At 40.4% G+C, this 22462-nt stretch overlaps 1 protein-coding gene across 3 annotated transcripts in view; it reads right to left on the minus strand.

The window, feature by feature from the left end:
* Positions 1-5252: 5252 nt before the first annotated feature.
* The window catches only part of LOC138968405 (adenylate cyclase type 9-like), a 55857-nt gene continuing 38647 nt past the window's right edge, over positions 5253-22462 (minus strand). The window contains exons 6-7 of one of the 3 annotated variants that reach the window (XR_011456168.1): positions 8089-14854; positions 5253-8025 (exon numbers count right to left, since the gene is read on the minus strand). Coding sequence is in view for 1 of the 3 variants with exons in the window: in XM_070340988.1 (XP_070197089.1) it covers positions 13164-14854 (1691 nt within the window). In the remaining 2 variants the exon portion in view is untranslated. Of the gene's footprint in view, positions 14855-22462 lie in introns of all 3 variants that reach the window. The other 2 variants (XR_011456169.1, XM_070340988.1) reach the window with 2 other exon arrangements.

Genomic DNA, 22462 nt, shown 5'->3' on the forward strand with positions numbered 1-22462 from the left:
ATTTCGGAAATTTAATTTTGATCATAATTTTTATATTTTTAATTTTCAGAGCTTGTTTTTAATCTAAATATAACATCTATATCTATATACGGCTTGTGTGTGTCTGTCTGTCTGTCTGTGTGTTCACGATTCACGGCCAAAGTTCTCGATGGATCTGCTTCAAATTTGGTGGGCATATTCAGGTAGAACCCGGACACAATCGTGGAAAATTTTGAACACGTGCGTGCTCTCAGCGCTGAACCGATTTTGGTTTTTCTGTACATCCATTCCCAGTAACTCTTCCTTATCTTCTCCAGTGTTTTGCGCGTTTATCTCCCTTCCTTCGTACGGTGCGCCGGCAAAGCCGTCGTACACCCGGCAAAGCCGGGTCCCCGGTGAAGCCGGGTATTCGGCTCTACTTCTTCCCGGCGAAGACATACCCGGTGAAGCGGGTATTCATCTAGTATTTATATGTTTTTGGAATCAGAAAATGATGAAGAATAAGATAAACGTAAATTTGGATCGTTTTATAAAAATAAAAAAAATTTCTACAATTTTCACATTTTTAATGACCAAAGTCTTTAATTAATTTTTAAGCCACCAAGCTGAAATGCAATACCGAAGTCCGGCCTTCATCGAAGATTGCATGGCCAAAATTTCAATCAATTTGATTGAAAAATGAGGGATATGACGTCGTCAAAGACATTTATCAAAAAAAAGAAAAAAAACGTCCGGGGATATCATACCCAGGAACTCTCATGTCAAATTTCATAAAGATCGGTCCAGTAGTTTACTCTGAATCGCTCTACACACACACACACACACATACACACATACACCACGACCCTCGTCTCGATTCCCCCTCTATGTTAAAACATTTAGTCAAAACTAATTGACTAAATGTAAAAAGTAACAAATCCACTTTTGATCAGATTCAGTACACATACAGCTTATTTGGTAATCATGACTATTTTTCTAGCACATCTCCCTTTTGACAGTTTAAGTGCGCATGCACTGCAGTTTTAAGTTTTACAATGTAATTGTCACACGCTTAGCTAATTAGTCATACCTAAACACTTTGTGAAAAGGAGTTACAACTCCACAGAATCCTAATGAATTGAGAAGAGTGTGGTTGACAAAAAAAAGTAAAACACTACAAAACATTTTTTGACGATAGCTTCTTTTTTGGTGGCATTAAATGATTAATGAAATGTAGAATTTCATTTCATCTTTGGTGAATGGTGGCAGATGTATGCATGATTCACTCATGATTCCAAACTAATGAAAGAATATTAACAAAACAAAACAAAAACAATTGCATCAGCAAAAAAAATAAAAATACAAAATTTAGTCCTGAAGTATTCAAGCTCCCAATAATCAGATGCATCAGGTGGACAGTGAAACCCCCCCCCCCCCTCCCCCATTTAAGACTCCCTCTTATAAGACCCTAATTTTTCAGATTTTCTGTGCTTAGGCCAACAACAAAAAATAGGTCTGTTTACGGTAATATAGGCCCAAAAAATAGGGTCGGTAGGTCAAGATTTTTTTTTTTTCCCCAAAAAAACCATATTTTTACGTTATTTTGCAAAAAAACCAAAAGGTTTTTTTTGGTTTTTTTCCCCCAAATGCCAAAAAAAAGTCTAGGGTCGCGCGAAAAAAAATAGGGTCAGTCGGGTTACCGTAAACAGACTTTTTTTTTTTTGCCTTAGATATCTGTAAATTTACCTCAAGGTTAAGACTCTCTCCTTTTTAGAAAAAGACCTGATTTTCTCAGATTTTGTAGGGCTTAAAATCAAAAACGGGGTTCCGTTGTATAGACTAAAAGAAATTCCTTTCCTTAGTAAATTTACTATAACATTTTTTTTAACTTTTTGTGTGTGTGTTTTTGTTGTTTTGTTTTTAATCTTGATGGTTTAACACTTGTAGTGTTTTTTTCATAAAAAGACACATCTTTGATGTTATTGGCAGTATTGAAAAATAGAAAGAAATACTTAGTGTTTTTTGGTCTGGTGTCCATCACCTCTGCTGGTCAAACCTACCTTCACTAGCCTCTGAAGCATGTTATAGTTATATGAAGTCTTTTATCGCGCGCATATCTCCAGACGCCGACTCAAGGCGCAGGGATCTATTTATGCTGTGTGAGATGGAATTTTTTACACAATACATCACGCATTCACATCGACCAGCAGATCGCAGCCATTTCGGCGCATATCCTACTTTTCACGGCCTATTATTCCAAGTCACACGGGTATTTTGGTGGACATTTTTTATCTATGCCTATACAATTTTGCCAGGAAAGACCCTTTTGTCAATCGTGGGATCTTTAACGTGCACACCCCTATGTAGTGTACACGAAGGGACCTCGGTTTTTCGTCTCATCCGAAAGACTAGCACTTGAACCCACCACCTAGGTTAGGAAAGGGGGGAGAAAATTGCTAACGCCCTGACCCAGGGTCGAACTCGCAACCTCTCGCTTCCGAGCGCAAGTGCGTTACCACTCGGCCACCCAGTTGATGTTTGTGGTCATATTTGATAGGTATTACAGGGGAACCCTGGTTTTAAAAACCCCAATTTAAGACATCCCTTTTTAAGACCTGGCTTTTCAGATTGTGTTGTTCATAACCTCTGTAGATGAACTCCATTTTACGACTCCCTCCTGAATTTCTCAGATTTTACTCAGAAGTCTTAAAATGAATAAAAAGGGGGTTCCACCTTAATATTAAAGCAAGCCAATAGCAGGGACTTATTAAATTAATTTATTCATGTTTTTTTGTCCATCCTCCTTAAAGGTGGTCGTCTACATTTTTGCTTTTTTTCAATAATCTTATGGTTAGATTTCGATACAAAATTATGTCAAATGATGAATGAACCATGGGGAAAAAAATTATAGAAAAAAAATATATGTAAAAAAATATTTTATTTTTGGGTAGCGTGACTCACGCTTCCAATATTTTGTTTTCTGTTTGCTGAGAACATGTGCTTTGCCTAAAAATACTGACCAATCAAATTCATGTCACTATGTTTATAGCCACGCCCAAACAAGTGCAACAACAGTATGACACTGGAGCGCTGTCCACGCTTATTTTTTAAACGCACGAAATGCACGGGATTTGAGAGGAGTTTTGCGCTTGGCATTTTCCAAATAAGGATATCCTACTATGAGTACTACGCTGGAATACTACAATGAATTTTCAAACGGCTACACTGGCTTCGTCTTTCCTGATCGAAAGGGGGTGCATTGTTGATATTTGTAGATAATAGACTCTGCATTTTAATGGTCAAATGGCGATTTCGGCATAAAAATGTAGACAAGGACCTTTAATCTGTATCATGGTGCATTTTTTTGTAAGGCAAAAAAACCAACTAAAAAATAAATGAATAACGGGATTGGTGCGTGTTTTTTTTCATGTGGGAGTATAGGTTTTACTCTGTCTGTCTGTTTGTGCGTCCGCACTTAAATCTTTACAGGCACGGTTGGCCTAGTGGTAAGGCGTCCGCCCCGTGATCGGGAGGTCGTGGGTTCGAACCCCGGCCGGGTCATACCAAAGACTTTAAAATTGTCAATCTAGTGGCTGCTCCGCCTGGCGTCTGGCATTATGGGGTTAGTGCTAGGACTGGTTGGTCCGGTGTCAGAATAATGTGACTGGGTGAGACATGAAGCCTGTGCTGCGACTTCTGTCTTGTGTGTGGCGCACGTTATATGTCAAAGCAGCACCGCCCTGATATGGCCCTTCGTGGTCGGTTAGGCGTTAAGCAAACAAACAAACAAACTTAAATCTTTATTGTTTATGGGTTGATTGAGCTGAAATTTGGTGTGTAGCTTTTAAAGTGGGGTACACACACTCGTAGATAAAAAAAAAAATGAGGTGTCTATATCTACCTCTAGTTCTCTTTTTCTTTTATCGTTTTCATAAAACACCTTATTATATCCATGGGTATGAGCCAAATGTCCCAATGTCTTGAAACTTTTGTTTCCTCTTTTTTTCTGAGTGCTGAGTATTTGTGATCATATCTGCTACGCTGGATACAACCCCCCCGCGGGTTAGGGGGAGTCCCATATTGGTTGGGACGAGAAAGAATTTACCCGATGCTCCCCAGCATGTCGTAAGAGGCGACTAACGGATTCTGTTTCTCCTTTTACCCTTGTTAAGTGTTTCTTGTATAGAATATAGTCAATTTTTGTAAAGATTTTAGTCAAGCAGTATGTAAGAAATGTTAAGTCCTTTGTACTGGAAACTTGCATTCTCCCAGTAAGGTAATATATTGTACTACGTTGCAAGCCCCTGGAGCAAATTTTTGATTAGTGCTTTTGTGAACAAGAAACAATTGACAAGTGGCCCTTCCCCCGTCGCGATATAACCTTCGTGGTTGAAAACGACGTAAAACACCAAATAAAGAAAGAAAGAACGCTGGGTACACAGTCAGATGACCAAAAAACAGAATTCTGTTTTTAATAGTCAAGGTCACTGAAAGTGAGGACTCGGGGACTTTTAGCCTTTATTGTTTGTTTGCTTTTATTGATGTCCTTTATTTGTCTGACCCTGTTTTGTGCTCTCAGTGTAACTAATCAAACTGTTCTTCGGATATAGAATTTGACGCAGTACTTGAAAAAAAACACCCTCAGTTTAAATATAGAATTTTGTAGAAAGATGAAAAATACTGAACAGCCCTTTAACAGTGATCAGATACCTTTAAAACAGTGTAGACCATTTTCTGTTACAGTAGCAGCGTTAATTTTGTGTAAAAGATAAATCATTGAAAAAGTGGATGTCTTTTCTCAATTAATGAAGTAGCATTGTTGTGTCAGAGACTGTTCCATCCTGTAGTATACACACACACACACACACACACACACACACACACACACACACACACACACAGGCAGACGCACTTCAAATTCATACTTTCTGGAATTTTTTGCGAATGTTTTATGCTTGTTTGGTGTTAAAGTAGGTTGTACACTCTCACACAAATTTGATCATCATATCGACGTCATCATGGAATTTTGGCACAATTCTTTTTGAACAGCTTTTAAGGAGAAGGACAAAACTGATTATTTTTATAATGAAATAGTTTTTATATTCGTTCCACGTATGGATTAGAAAGATAAAAGAATGTAAAATCATGCATTGTCAATCGTATGTAAGAGAATATTTGTCACGGAGAATGATTTACTTAGTCTAAAGCTCAAAAACAACAAAATCGCCAAGAAAATAGAGTTGCGCCAAAATTTCACGATGACATCGATATGCAACAACGACATAGACAACGAGGAGCGTACCATTTAGTTTATTTTCCTACACTTGAGTATAATGTAAAACAAACGCTGTGTACACATGTTAGCAATATATAGCATTCAAAATACAAGACACTCTCAACAAAATAAAATCGCTTTGCCTACACAATAAAACAGTGTCATACAGATACTGAAGTTGTTTATACTGTACACATCAGTATTCATACAAGGTCAGTAGTAGATCACATCACTGAATCAGTTTTCAACAACCAAGCAACCACACTTGAGCACAACTCGGAGAATAAATTCAATAATCATAGAAAAACCACAACAGCAAACAAAAATAGTGATATACAAGGAAAATATTTCTTTTGGCTAATAAACACAGTTAGTATATTTTTTACTTGAACAAACGACACGTCAAGAGTGAAAACGCATTCACATTGGACAAGAATGTGTGAAAAACAATGTCCGTTATTCTTCATCAAATGCAGTCGGATGTTATGAAATACATTGATTTGAAAATCTGAAAGGAGGTTTTTCTACCGTGACAAAAAACAACAGTACATGTATTTACATAAAATAAATCCAGCGTTAACAGTAACACCAACAGGAATATTAAGGATTTTTTTAAAAAGAGAAATGCTGTGAAAAAAAATTTTGCTCCATTGACCATGGTTGCACCTGATGCAGTCGTTTATAATTATGTTAGTCTGGGTCTTCCAATGATTACGTTATTTCCACGGAACAAATATAAAGATTATGTAGACCAGATGAACACCGTTAACTGTAGCAATAACAACCATACAGCCCTTGACGTCCTGTATGGTTCGCAAGAATTCTTGTGCAGGACTGAAGTTATTGACAACACAGTAAAAGCTGAGAGATAGCCAGTTTTAAAACCAGTTATGTAATACATGTATCTGAAAATTAGACAAATGCAAAGTAGTTGACAGAGAGCCAGTTTTAAAATCATTGATGTGATATATTTAAATTAGACAAATGCAAAGTGCAAGTACATGTACTCTAATAATATTTTTGCAAGGATGTTGGCACTGTCCATTTTCTACATGTATCACCACCTAAAACACATGTTACTACCTTGCTTCAAAAAGAAAATCATTATTTGCTCTTTAAATAAATATCTAATAGACAAAAAGTAAAAAAAATTGCCTGCATGCACCCATCCCCACCCTCAAGCCCCCCCCCCCCCCCCCCCCTAATTTTCTTAGAGCTTCTTATGGGTGCTTTTCATTCCAATCGGTTTCCTTTGTCTCTTGTTGAAAGTTCAAAGGGCAGCATATGGGCTAGGTTATTTTTAACAAAGTCTACGGCAAATTTCATCGTAATGCTCTTGCAAATTCTGTGTTTCGACAGAAGCAGCTCTATTGAAAATTGATGCGAATCATTCATTCTGATGGTCTCAGCAGTTCAATACTTAAGTAACGTAACAAAGCAGTTTATGATCAACTGACTGACTGTCAGAATACAATCAGTGATAACCATTGCACTCCATAACTCAACTGTAAATTAAGATACATGTACATGTATAAGCAAATCTTGGCAGAAAGAGAAGAAGAAAGGGTAGACTAACTTCATATTTAATGTGTGTGCATTAATGTATTTCTTCAAATGCATACAAAAGAGAAGAGCATTATTATCAAAACTCGGGAAAAGGATGCTATCGTTATCGTTATTTTGAATTGAACTTGTTTCCAAAAGTCAATGGGTACACTTCTCTCAATCTCAGCATTTGAATCATTAAGTGTTAACTTCAAAGCTCAAAATGTATTTTTTTCTTTATATGCCCCAAACCCTCCTCAGATAGTAACACTCGAATATAGACAAGTAAAGGAAAATAATAAGCAGAAGTGTTCCTTAATACTTCAAGGATGCAGTGAAAGTCTGCCGCAAGCCAAATTTTTTTTTTTTTTTAAGTTGCCTATATTTTATGTCAAAAACTCAACCAGAAGTTTCCATACTGTAGAAACAAACCGTTCTCATGTCTGCCGATCTTGAGTTTTTAGTTTGTCAAACAATTCTCCACTGATGAATGATTGTCTGAGTTGTCATACTAATTGATAGCTTACCGGAGAGTTGCAGACAGATGAAGTACAGTGGTACCTCTGTTTAAGACTTGCTTACCGGAGAGTTGCAGACAGATGAAGTACAGTGGTACCTCTGTTTAAGAAGACTTGCTTACCGGAGAGTTGCAGACAGATGAAGTACAGTGGTACCTCTGTTTAAGACTTGCTTACCGGAGAGTTGCAGACAGATGAAGTACAGTGGTACCTCTGTTTAAGACTTCTCAAAATCTGAGAAACGTCTGTCCTAACAGAGAGGGAGTCTTATAAAGGAGGTAAGGTTACTGACAGTATGAAGAAATCATCTGAAAAAAATGAGGTCTAATAGTAGAGGCAGTCTAATACAATGGAGGGTCTTAGAATACAGGTTCCACTGTATCAACAGATTCAGGGTCTTAGAATACAGGTTCCTTTGAATCAACAGATTCAAGGTATTAGTATTCAGGTTCCACTGTATCAACAGATTCAGGGTCTTAGAAAACAGGTTTCAGGGTCTTAGAATACAGGTTCCACTGTATCAACAGATTCAGGGTCTTAGAATACAGGTTCCACTGTAACAGATTCAGGGTATTAGAATACAGGTTCCTTTGAATCAACAGATTCAAGGTATTAGTATTCAGGTTCCACTGTATCAACAGATTCAGGGTCTTAGAAAACAGGTTTCAGGGTCTTGGTATAGAGGTTTCACTGTATCAACAGATTCAGGGTCTTAGAAAACAGGTTCCACTGTAACAGATTCAGGGTCTTAGAATACAGGTTCCTTTGAATCAACAGATTCAGGGTCTTGACCTGTATCAACAGATTCAGGGTCTTAGAATACAGGCTCCACTGTATCAACAGATTCAGGGTCTCAGAATACAGGTTTCATTGTATCAACAGATTCAGGGTCTTAGTATACAGGTTTCAGGGTCGTGGTATACAGGTTTCATTGTATCAATAGATTCAGGGTCTTAGAATACAGGTTCCGCTGTAACAACAGATTCCAAGGAAGCAAGGCCGAGAAAAAGCAATAACTTAATTTGTGACAATAGCTGCATTTCAAGGTGTTTCTTACAAAATAACTAAATAGAACACAATGACTTAATTTACACTTAAAAGTATTCTTTATTCTGTTGCTTTATGATGAAAGGGAGCTTTCTTTCTTTCTTTATTTGGTGTTTAACGTCGTTTTCAACCACGAAGGTTATATCGCGACGGGGAAAGGGGGGAGATGGGATAGAGCCACTTGTCAATTGTTTCTTGTTCACAAAAGCACTAATCAAAAATTTGCTCCAGGGGCTTGCACCGTAGTACAATGTATTACCTTACTGGGAGAATGCAAGTTTCCAGTACAAAGGACTTAACATTTCTTACATACTGCTCGACTAAAATCTGTACAAAAATTGACTATATTCTATACAAGAAACACTTAACAAGGGTAAAAGGAGAAACAGAATCCGTTAGTCGCCTCTTACGACATGCTCCCCAGCATCGGGTAAATTCTTCCCCCTAACCCGCGGGGGGTGTGAAAGGGAGCTCTCTATAGATAATGGACCAACAATGTAAACAAAATAAGCATTCACTGTTGATGAAAGCATCATCCAGATATTTTATGTTATTTTTATTCAATGCACATATCAGCCAAAATTGATGAAACTTCATCTTTTTATCACTAACTTTTTTCTTTGTTTACCAACAGTTACATCAAGAAAATGTTATTGTCATTGTGAACCACTTGTTTTTGAATTTGATCAAAATGTCTGTTCTTCGTAAGCCAATTAAATCGTATTTGGTGAGTTTACATGACTATTTCTCAATGGAATCTACAATCTGCATGATTTTATTTTTAAAACCCACTTCATTCAGGGATTAGTAAGTCACGCTTTTGATGGAAAACACTGATACACTGAAAATGAAACACTCAGCATGTGCACTTGTAGATGTACAAGTATGATTAATAAATAAACAACTGAAAATAGTACAACATATGTTAATTTTAAACGTTGCAACAATCAGTTCATAAGTTAATGACTAAAAGTGTTGGTTATAATTATGGTAATGTTTGGGCTTAAAAATGCCCTACATATTTTCATAATAATGTAATTATTGACAAATTAACAAAGTGTGATTATCGAGCACACATGCCCTCCCTTTAACTCGCTCGTTCTAACCCACACAAACATGATATGCAAGCTTGCGCACACATGCGCGCACAAACAACCACACTCTCTCTCTCTCTCTCTCTCTCTCTCTCTCTCTCTCTCTCTCTCTCTCTCTCTCTCTCTCTCAGTTCTATATTAACACTGTCGCACATTAGAACTTGCAGATAAGCATAAGGCCAAAAAAAAAAGAAGGTGTGGTTACGGTAACATAGCCAAAAAAAATAGGGTAGGTAGGTAGGCAATCACTTTTTTTTTTTTTAAACTTTTTTTTCTAATGTGTACAAATTAAACCTACTTGACAGGGAAATAAGTGTGCGACACGGGCGCTTTCGCTTTCATTGCGTTTTTTGCACTCGTTTCTTTTTTTTGTTTTGTTTTTTTTGGACAAATGTAATAAAAAGTTATAGGATCGGCCCCTAAAAATAGGGTAGGTCGGGTTACCGTAACCACACCTATTTTTTTTTTAGGCCTAAGGTAATTCATGAATGACTGCAGTCAAGTAGAATTTCATGTCTGCAAGCTTCTCCTGCCTTGTGTGCAACGCACAGATTCGAACAAATCAAGTAAACATCAACCGACATAATCTGAAATATTCATTTAGATGAATAAAGATTTAAAAGTGGCACCCAGATACATGATTCAAATGTGTCTGAATAAAACCTCTCACGATAGCATTCAATTTCAAATTCAGCATTATGACAAGGAAATACATGTACAATGAACCATTTATATGGATGCATGTGCTACTCATGAGCAATAAAACATTTTACTTGTACTCAAATGACCAGTTTGGCCTGTGTTTTTCTGCACAAATATTTCAATGACTACAATTTTAGGGAGACCCTGCAGGCCTTGGATGCATTGGTGGTGGTGAACTTTACGTAAGGCCAACAAAACCAAAAAAGTCTGTTTACGGTAACATAGGCAAAAAAAAATAGGGTCGGTAGGTCGGGAATTTTTTTTTTTACATTTTAAAAATAAACCTATGAGATTGGACGTCATGTTAAATAAACATCAAGTAATTTTCCAGTCCAATGAAATCAATTGTTATAACTCACTCCATGCTCTTTTTTGAAAGGGCTGCTACTGACAAACCTGTCCAGGTTTCTTTGTTGTGGATATGCTTTCCCAATACACGAATTCTAAAAATAACTCCGTCAGGTTTGTATGGGTTGTGGGAGAGTGACCCGATTTCTTGCAAAACGGCAGACAAACAAAGAAGGGACCAATCACCTCGTCTCTAATCACCACCATGTCTCCACGTGTTTCCAGCACACCCCTCGCTAGTGATTGGTCCCTCCATTGTTTGTCTGACGTTTTTGCAAAAAAAAGGCAACTCTTCCATAACCTAGATACAAACCCGACATAGTTAATTTCCGAAAATCGTTTATTCACAATGAAATCTCAAAAGAGCACACAACTAGTATGCCTTTTATTAACTGAAGAGACCACATAGTTTTAGCGAGCTGAAAGTATCTAACAGCTGTCTGACAAAGCATGATCATGTTAATGTAAGCAGAACATACTCTCAATTTTTCCCGTCTAAAAAAAGATTTAAGCACTAATTATTGCCAAAAAGATGGAAGAGAAGAAAACAAGATCAAGTTATGTGCAAATTGTAGAATAAAAATCACAGCTTAGTTCAGCCAAATTTGAAAATAAAATACTGCTCTGTACAAATTTCAAATACATTATAACAACAGTAAAGACATTTCATTTAAATATCTGTTGCAATCTACACTGACAATCAGGTTAACAGCAAACATGCATCCTTGAAGTGAAGAAAGTTAAAACACCGAAAAGGCTAAAATAATCCAAAAGCTGACTCGGGAACACACATATAGTATATACTTGTGTGCCTATTATATACTTGTGTGCCTATTAATATTATACTTGTGTGCCTATTATATACTTGTGTGCCTATTTTCATTATTGAAGTAAAACTTAGAAAAGCACAAGTCACAAAAATTATTATTTCATTGCAGTGCAATCATGAAAAGATTGTACAACTTAATTGTCTTCATACTGGCATTATGTTACACTCCTTCCTTTGATTTCATAGTTTACTGCTCACTATTTAGTGTTGTCAACGATGTCTTCAGATTCCACAGGTTTTGATATTGACAAAATGGCTAAAATAAATGCAAAAACTATTAAGGTAGATTCTAAAACTTTAAAAATGGCTGAAGAACGGATACCGTTTTTCGAAGAATAGCCTAGGGGTACAGTTTTCATCAAAGATGACATGATTTAGCATTAGTTTGTCACATTTAGATGGATTCCATGGAAAAGGAAAAGACACATCCACATATATATACCACCCTATATATATATTAAAAGTTATCAACCATACTCGCATCAACTTTGCACCATTAATCACGAGCAAAAGCTCAGTGGTATTTGAAAACAAAGACTATCTATTCGAAACACAAAACGCTACAGATCTAATTGTAAAAATAACACCTTATGTGTAAAAATATCATCAAGTTTGTATCCTTTTATCATGAATCTGTGTTCAGTGATGTGAAACTGTTCACATGGATTGAAACAAGCATAAAGTCATTACATGTAATTGAAAACGTTGTCAAGCATTGAGCGCAATACTAAATAGTTTCTGTACTTCACACCCCGTTCAAAAGTCTGTAAGGACACACAAGTGTAACTTTGGGGTTGTAAATCAATATTCAGGAATACACTTCGAAGCTGCTCAACAGCCACTGATGCATTCTGGTCCTCCTGCACTCCTTGTTGCATTTACTTTTTTCTTTTCAATGCAGTCGGGAAAAGTTTTTTCTTTCCCCCCTGTTTAACCCTGTTGATGTGCATTACATCGCTGTTTTTGTTTTATTATGTCTGGCTACCTTGTCGTTCAAAGTTCAAGTGTAAACCCATTCTTTTCGTTTCTGAAAGAACGGAATTATGCGCACAATATAGAAAAAGAAATGGAGACGGATACCACACTTCATGAATCTTGATTTACACAACCTTCGCAGAGGAGTCGCCTCTTTCCAAACTTTGATGGGAGTGGTTTGGGAGTCACGTTTTGTGTACTGCAGGCTGCAGTATGTGGTCCGGGATTATTACTTAAATACCTTATTGCTGTTGCTTTTCTTTCCTTGCATATGACGCAGAACACAGTTTCCTGTAAACATCACACCCCCTCACTGGATGGTTTGAAGAAAGCCAGGTAAAGCAGCCAACCACTCTCCAAAATCAGATGAACTTGAGATCCAAAATCGTAACAAGTGTATCACTCCTTTCCTCTTCATGTTAGATCTAAGCTTGTAAACAAATTACACAGTCCCGCCAGATTGGTGTTAGGTCAGCTATTCCTGGCTGAACTCGCACATGGAAATATTTCTTGTCTCAGCGAACGAAGAAGAAGACGAAGAAATACATTTTGTAAACGTTATATCTTGTATCCATAATATATGTAAACAGCACTTTTTCTCCGCGATTCCACACGGTTCACTAGGACCAGAGGATTATCGTGTGGGGTTACTTTGTGTAACCCATGGCATTACAGTAACGAGATTGACCTGAGCACAAAGAAGATCTCACCACAGGGACACTGAGCTGAGCCCAATAAACACGTAACAGCTTTAACACAGAACGCGGCGAAAAACAACATAATTTCAGTTTTTCTTTTTCTTCCTTTTCATCGCTTTTAAGAGCACATGCAGGAGGGACTGAGCATTGTGGGAAAAATCCATGTTGTCGAACTCATTCCCATTTCGCCCCCGCTCGCTTAGCTTTTTGCAAGTAGCACTTCATGTCCCCCTTGCCCTTGACAAAGATCTCCCCACGGTACTCAAACTCAAACATCTCCTCCAGTTTACTCAGCGTACCCTCCGGCACCTGAATGCGGTCGGGTTCGCCCGTGGAGTACATGCGGGAGGCAATGTTCACCGTGTCCCCCCAAATGTCGTACAAAAGTTTCGTGGTGCCGATCACACCGGCCGTCACCTCGCCAAAGTTGTAGCCGATGTTGAGTATAAAGTTAAAGTTGAAAATACTCTCGTTGAAGTTGGCTACCACCTTCTGGAGCTCCACGGCAAAGTCCATGAGCCCGAAGAGGTGAGCGTTGGGATGCTTGTTGGCCAGGCGCGACGGCACGTTGAGGCCCGACGCCGCCATGAAGGTGGAGCTGATGGTCTTGATCTTCTCCACGTCCTTGAAGCACTTCCGGTCCAGCAGCTCCTCGTAGTCGCTGACCAGCTCGTTGAGCACCCGCAGGTACTCGCGCCCGCCCTCGTAGCCCTCGTCATAGAACTCGTTGAAGTTGACGATGGTGGCGAAGATGACGCCCACATCCTTGTGGTTCTTGGAGTACTTGGACGTGCGCTTGACAACGTCCGACACGTGCTCGGGGATGATGTTGTGCAGCAGCCAATCAGCTTGGTCCTTGTTCTCCTGCATCTGAACTGTGTCGCTCTCGGCCACCGCGCTGCCATGGAAGCTGAGGCGGTAGCTGATCTCAAACTCGCGGTTGAGGAACCAGGTGAGGACCAGGATGAGGAGGATGTCCAGGATGATCTCAAAGCGCAGGGCGTTCTTACCGGAGAAGATGTGGTCGGGGACGGGCGTTATGTGCATCGGAGTCGTGGTGTTCATCAGAACCACCACCGTGGACAGCACTGGGGCTGCGGTGGTGGTGGTGAAGTTCAGCGCGGACGAGTTGAGGGGGGCAGTGGTGGTGGCGAGGTCCCAGGAGAAGTCGCAGAACGCCACGTTGAGCAGGACCAGAAGAATGATGCCCACCAGGGTGGCCACCAGCGACTTCAGCCCCGATATCAGCATGGAGAAGTTGCAGAAGTTGAGCAGCGACACGATGATGCAGAAGCAGAAGAAGCGATCGCGCCAGTAGTCGTCCTCGGCCAGCTCGCACGACATGTTGGAGTAGACCGTCAGCGCCGGCAGAATGGCCATCAGGACGCCGATGAAGTTGCGCATCCGCCACGAAGACATGCACTCGGCAAAGCCGATGCAGCGCTCCTTCTTGCCGCCCCCCAGCTTGAGGTCAGTGGCGATGTCGATGAGAACAAGCAGCTCCAGCACCAGGCAGAGAACGAAGACCACGATGAACACCACACTCCGGTAGAACACCAGGAAGCTGCAGACTGTGATCAGGAGCAGGAGAATCAGCGACAGGATCATCTCGATGAAGGAGTGGTAGCGAGGAGATGCCACGCTCTCCTCGCGGAACAGCTGCGAGTCGAAGTAGTGGTTCCTGTAGTCCTCCTCAAGGTCGGGATCGGTGAAGGCCAAGGTCAGCTTGTCCACGGGCGGCATGTAGAAGAACTCGGCGTTGGCCTTGTCGCTGTTGAGCATGTCGATCATCTCGCGGTCCTTGAGGTCGCGGCGGGCGTTCCTGCTGTCATTGAGAGGGTTGGTGGACTGATCCACGTTGTCGTCTGTAACAAAAACACACAAGGTTTTCGTTAATTTTATATTATTTCATACCTTATCGCCCCATTGTGGACTGATCTCATCTGCAAAAACACACAAGTTATTCATTAATTTCATTTCATTTAAGATTTTATCGCCTCGTAATTGGAATTGCTTCCAAACACTTTTTAGTAGTGTGGACAATGCTCTATGACACAAAATCTGACCGCTACAGGTGGTGAGAATCAGAAATGAGTACCAGAACTCACAAGGAAGAGCATGCTTGTGTTTAATCAATCAATCAATATGAGGCTTATATCGCGCGTATTCCGTGGGTACAGTTCTAAGTGCTGAGATTTTTTATTTTTTTGTTTTTTTGTTTTTGTATGCAATTTTATATCGCACACATATTCAAGGCGCAGGGATTTATTTATGCCGTGTGAGATGGAATTGTTTTTACACAATACATCACGCATTCACATCGGCCAGCAGATCGCAGCCATTTCGGCGCATATCCTTCTTTTCATGGCCTATTATTCCAAGTCACACGGGTATTTTGGTGGACATTTTTATCTATGCCTATACAATTTTGCCAGGAAAGACCCTTTTGTCAATCATGGGATCTTTAACGTGCACATCCCAATGTAATGTACACGAAGGGACCTCGGTTTTTCGTCTCATCCGTAGCCATTCTAAGCTTGGCGTAACAGCATGCATAGCAATTTGTCTTAAAACATAGCATGCTACGCAACAGTCGGCAGCTCTGTGTAACTGTTCATTGTGACAAAAGGTTGTGGATGTAGGGAAGACAATCCATAGAAAGAAGTCTTCAAAGAAGACAAAACACATGGTTGACCCAAACTCAAGTGTTCTTATCGCATCTTACATTCATGGCGACATGTTCCTGTAATGTTGCAACACTGAGCTTGTGAAATCTACAGAGTTCAGTAAAAAGGCCTATGCTTATGCACAAGACAAAATTAATGCTGAGACATTGGTGAATAATCATGAACAACGTCTCACTCACATACACAATTGCATGTGGAAAAATGTTTAACATCTCTTGCCTGGCAGACTCTCAGCTTAAAAACACTAGCACACACAAAAAGTACCTTTACCGACTTATTTAATGTTACAAATATTTGGATCAAAATGTTTGAAGAGATCTCGCAAACCACAAGGCTAAAGCCTAGCTTGGGCAAATGCAGCAGGCATTAAAGCCTGATCTTCACAATATCTGCAGATAAATTATTACAACCATAAATGTTTGTGCCAAAAGTACCTAAAACCACTCTGAAGAAAAAAATAAAAAGAAAAAAAGTCTATACAAAAAAAATGTATGTTCCTTTTTTTTTTACTCTCTATTCCTTCAAGAGAACTTGAAAATCCAGCCATTTCAGAACAAAAGAAGGTTCTCTTACCATGAATTGCTTTACATTTTTCCATAAAAAAATAATCTGATGTGTTACGGAAGCAATTACTCTACTCTACGCCTACTTTTATTCAACAGGGAATGAGAGAATTAGTCTCGCGAGAAGAACAAGAGTCACACAATATTAAGAGAACCAATGATGGAGTCAAAAAACCATGACACTTTAACCTTCGCCGGCACTCGTGGGTCCGTGCGGACCCAGAAGGGTGTTTGATTGCAAATATCTCTTAAACGAGTTGGAATTTTTTAATGAGCTTTTAGAAATGCCTCAGACACCCAACAAGCTATCATCTCCTAAAAGCTCATTAAATTTCAGTGATAATTAATTAATGGTCAAATTTAGACTACACACGGAAGCATTCGTGGGGACGTGCGGACCCATACTTTTCAAAGAAGGAAAAGCGTGTATACCCTTCCGAGGCACTCGTGGGGCCGTGCAGACCCATACTTTTCAAAGAAGGAAAAGCGTGTATACCCTTCCGAGGCACTCGTGGGGCCGTGCAGACCCATACTTCTCAAAGAAGGAAAAGCGTGTATACCCTTCCGAGGCACTCGTGGGTCCGTGCGGACCCATACTTCTCAAAGAAGGAAAATTGTGCTAACCCTTCCGTGGCACTTGTGGGGCCATGCAGACCCATAATATTTTAATTGTTCCAAATACCGTGTATAATTAATTAATTATCACTGAAATTTAATGAGCTTTTAGGAGATGATAGCTTTTTAGGTGTCTGAGGCATTTCTAAAAGCTCATTAAAGAATTCCAACTCGTTTAGGAGATATTTGCAATCAAACACCCTTCTGGGTCCGCACGGACCCACGAGTGCGTCCGTGTGTAGTCGATAACAAGTGCCGGCGAAGGTTAAAGTAGAAAGACCAAAAGACAAGATGCACCATACATCACAGAATGGGAACTCGATCTTCAAATTTGGTCCAGACAACATCATCAGAAAAAGAAGATACTTAGAAACAATGTCACATAAGAATCCAACATTGTTGAGAAAAGAACCTTAAAGATTTTTCCTCCATCAAGCACAGCACAGATCAAGTTGACAGAAATCAAAGACCTCACTTATTGACATCTTTTAAAAAAAAAGTTAAAACATTTACAGAGAGGGCACAGCACATGGATATGTACAGAACTAAGAGGAACCATGAAAAGAGGCATAATTTCACCAAGAAAACAGAAACGTCGAATCAGACTGTTTAGAATTCATTCATGTTCAGAGGTCGTTGGGTAGAAACAGAAATACTAGAGTTTCTGACGAATCTTCCTTTTATGTTTGTGAACTTCCGCAAAAACAGGGGACCTTCGTAAACAAATTCAGGTTCAAGTATACTGTTCAAAAAAAGAAACGCATAGCTTGTAATATTTGGTTAATTTAGTTATATGGCTACAAGGATATCCACCAAACTGCAGAAAATGTTTATCTGGTCGTCGACCTTTCGTCCATTGCCACAAGTGAGCTCTGCACGTGACGCATGCGTTATCAGTGGCTACAATGTCAAAATTGCTCATTTGGCATGACCACTCGTCATGCTTCAGTGTAATCTCGTGAAACTCGGGGAATATTGAGCTCTCACCATGTCTTCCAAAACCCATAAAAGCGGATTGTTCGCCACAAAGAAATCAGACGACAATTCAGCGACGAAAGATGGCCCGATTGAGCAGAGAAGACCGCCAAATTGCATTGGGTCGTTTACAAGCAGGCCAAAGTCAAAGTGCAATCGCCAGGCACTTCCACGTGTCCCAGAGCACCATCAGTAGACTGTGGGTCAGGTTTCAAGCCACTGGCTCCGTTGCTGACTTGCCACGAGCGGGAAGACCAAGGGCGACAACTGCTGCTCACGACCGCTTCATACGGCTCCGCCACCTCCGGAATCGTTTCCTGTCGGCCTCATCTTCTGTCCAGGCTCTCCCCGGGCCACACCGATTATCGGACCAGACCGTGCGGAACCGCCTGCATGAAGCTGGTTTGAGAGCTCGCAGACCTCACAGAGGAGCTGTCCTCACCCGCCGCCATCGCCAGAACCGAGTGCAGTGGGGCAACCAGCACCTTCGCTGGACCGTCCGGAATCACTGGAGACACGTGTGGTTCAGAGACGAGTCCTACTTCCTGCTCCAGCGACATGATGGTCGGAGGAGGGTCTACCGGAGAGTAAACGAACGTTACGCGCCCAACTGTGTGGATGAGGCACCCGTTCATGGTGGTGGAGGCGTCATGGTGTGGGGGGCGATCAATACCGCTGGAAGGAGCACCCTGGTGCACGTCCAAGGGCGCATAACTGCCCAGCGATACGTGGAGGAAATTCTGCGCCCACACGCCCTTCCTCTTCTGGCTGACCAGGATGCCATATTCCAGCAGGACAACGCTCGCCCGCACACAGCACGACTCACCACCCAGTTCCTCACCGACCACCATGTCCAGGTGCTTCCCTGGCCATCCATGTCGCCAGACATGAACCCGATAGAACACCTCTGGGATGAATTGGACAGACGTGTGCGCAGGCGAGAAGAAGCGCCGGCAAATCACCGCGATCTATTGCAGGCACTTCAGGAGGAGTGGGACACCATCCCACAGCAAGATATCCGGCATCTGATCCAGTCCATGCCCAGAAGGTGCCGGGCAGTTGTTGCTGCTCAAGGCAGTCACACCCCCTACTGACTTGACAGCCTCGGCACCCAATCGTATTGATTGACTGATTGATTTGAAGATGCAAATGAACTGTGTGTGCATTCAACTGTGTCCATACCAAATTTCAAACAAATAATCTAAATATTGGATTTTCTGTTAATTTTTTCGAAAAAGAAAACAAATTAAAAATTTTGGCAAGTAGCAACTATGCGTTTCTTTTTTTGAACAGTATATATTAGTTCGCCCACATATTTTACTCATTCTTTGCTCATCAACTAAATTTGGGGTGCATATTACAGGCCCGAAACTATCAATTGACAAACTGCTTTCAAAGCTTTGCCAGGTTGCAATGAATCCTGCTCACCTCAACCACAATCAAGAATCTCACAAAATACAAATAAAAGTGACAGAACCATAAGTATTTGTTTGTTTGTTTGTTTGCTTAACGCCCAGCCGACCACGAAGAGCCATATCAGGGCGGTGCTGCTTTGACATTTAACGTGCGCCACACACAAGACAGAAGTCGCAGCACAGGCTTCATGTCTCACCCAGTCACATTATTCTGACACCGGACCAACCAGTCCTAGCACTAACCCCATAATGCCAGACGCCAGGCAGAGCATGCAGCCACTAGATTGCCAATTTTAAAGTCTTAGGTATGACCCCGGCTGGGGTTCGAACCCACGACCTCCCGATCACGGGGCGGACGCCGAAGAGACTGAAGTGTTATGATAGAGAAACTTCTTTCCTTATTGTAACCGAGATCACGGAGCACAACAATTACATGTGGAGATTTTTGTCCGCATGGTTAATTGTTTTATGTAGGTTGTACATTGTTCTATTCTGTATTATGTTCTTTTGTAAAGGGCCTAGAGCCATAGGTTAGGCACTTAAAAATGTCCACTTATTATTATCATTATTATTATTATAATTACCTGTATAGTGGAGGCATGAAGGCCAGTCAAATAGAGCAATTAATATTTACTGCCAGTGACAAGGGGGACTACTGCGTGACCCTACCACATTATGACAGTCGGCTTGAATCAGCGCAGACCGAACAAATTGCATACATAACTCAAGATTTTATTTGTCAAAATCTGCGAGCTAGTGCTTCGATTCCTTTCACCAAGTTAGTCCAAAATCATTACGCCGGCATTACAATTCTAACCAAAAATTATTCCAAGAAAGAATCCACCACTCAGGCATGCATGTGTAAACTACAAAACCAGTGTATGTAACCCAACATAAGCAATTTAATGACTAAATATTTTATCAGCTGTGTTGACCTTGTCTAAACACTTTATTACAAGTACATGAGGCACACACACAAAAGAAGTTGCACTAGGGTAACCCAACCGACCCTATTTTATTCTGCTGCCCAAAAACAAAATTAGGTTTAAACCTTGAACATTATAAAGAAAAAGTTGAATAGCGAGCATTCAAGCAGGGTCATGTTTTGTATACAGCACATTACAACAAAAAAAAGCTGTGAGGAAATCCATATTTTCTTCAAAAATAAACTTCGTCCAATACAAATTAGCTTAAGTCCTTCAACAAAACCTGCAGACCTGTATAAAATCTGAAGGTCAAAATTCACTAAGCTTTCGTGACCTTCAAATTTTCTGTCTTGATGCTATTAAAAAAAAACCAGACAAAATTGCTCTAATCTGATCGCACTGAGAAAGCAGAAACGGAAGATACAAAATGAATTTGATTTACATTTTGTTTCAAGAATTTACTACAAATTTTAAGCTCTGTTAAATTGGACTGGCACTGAAATTTCTAACCTCTTTGTAATTTAGATATGACTACAATACTGTCCACGTTCTGATGTAAATGAGATACATGCACAACCTGGTGGTGTCCTTACAAGTACTTTTTCACCGCTGATATTTTGGAAGTCACCGAGACAAACTTACTTCTGGAAATTGTTCGTTGTTTCCTCGGCAAAGATGCAGAAGAAGTGACAAAATCTTTATTCTCAATATGACGTCTTTTCAAACTTTGTTGGGCTTCTGGGGAAAAACTATCTCATGTCTGTTTATACATACTCAGGGTATAACTGGGCAAAGGTACGGTTTACAGGTTAATAGACAATGTTTGGTGATAACTCTGCCAAGTTGCTATGGGTTGTGGAAGAGTTGTGTTTCCTTGGCAACACTGAAGCAAGCTAAACATTTTGTCTCCACACATCGTCTGTGATCTGTGCCAGTAAAATCATGAGAACAAGTGTTATCCCAGTCACAATTAGCCCCGATATCTGCTTTCTACACTGTCCACTCAATATAACTTTCTTTCTTTCTTTCTTTATTTGGTGTTTAACGTCGTTTTCAACCACGAAGGTTATATCGCGACGGGGAAAGGGGGGAGATGGGATAGAGCCACTTGTCAATTGTTTCTTGTTCACAAAAGCACTAATCAAAAATTTGCTCCAGGGGCTTGCAACGTAGTACAATGTATTACCTTACTGGGAGAATGCAAGTTTCCAGTGCAAAGGACTCAATATAACATTCTTTTCGTTCGAAAGTACGCTCATCGGAGCTATACATTCTTTTCGTTCGAAAGTACGCTCATCGGAGGTGAAACTCGGCATTACTGATTTGATCACATGTCCCTCAGTGCACAGATCGAGCGGCCACCTGTGGAGACAACCCGCTTGCTAGTGATTGGCCTACAATATGCCACGTGTAGTTTGCCTCGATGTTTCCAAGGAAATGCAACTCTTCCACCGCCCATGAAGCCCCTGACCGAGTTATTTCTGGAATTTGACTTTTTGAAATTTGTCTTGGCTCCTTTCACCAGGACTCTCAGCTGAAGTTAAAACAGGAGTACCGTATCGGAACCTCCTTTTTAAAAACCTCCAAAAACCTGAGAAAATCAGGTCTTAAAAGGGAGGGAGTCTTAAAATGGAGGTATATTTGTGACCCTCCACCACGAAATGAGTCGCATGTCACCTCGCGCGGTTCTGCCCTAGGCTTAATATAAGTCCGGGGAGTGTCTGGTAACAGTGTGAGGGTCACCTTAGTCACAGGCTTATAACTCAAACAATTTTCGCTTGTTTCTAAAACGGTTTTCACCACTGGATAGAGCATACAAAACTCTTTAAGAAAATGTACAAATATGAAAATCATGCAAAGGTGACATGCGACTCATTCCGTTGTGGAGGGTCACATTTACAGAGTTAATGTGCAGAAAATCCAAAAAAGCAAGGTTTATTAAGGAGGATGTCTTATATGTGACCCTCCACCACGAAATAAGTCGCATGTCACCTCGCGCGTTTCTGCGCTAGGCTTAATACAAGTCCGGGGAGTGTCTGGTAACAGTGTGAGGGTCACCTTAGTCACAGGCTTATAACTCAAAATGTTTTCGCTCTTTTCTAAAACAGTTTTCACCACTGGATAGAGCATAAAAATCTCTTTAGGAAAATGTAAAAATATGAAAATCATGCAAAGGTGACATGTGACTCATTTCGTGGTGGAGGGTCACATATTTGGTGTTTTAAAAGGGGTCGGGTTCTACTATATTGTACAGGAGGATGTCTTAAATTGGGTTTTTTAAAAGGGGGGTTC

The sequence above is a fragment of the Littorina saxatilis genome, linkage group LG6 (genome assembly GCF_037325665.1).
Source record: "Littorina saxatilis isolate snail1 linkage group LG6, US_GU_Lsax_2.0, whole genome shotgun sequence".
In the NCBI taxonomy this organism is placed as follows: Eukaryota; Metazoa; Mollusca; class Gastropoda; order Littorinimorpha; family Littorinidae; genus Littorina; species Littorina saxatilis.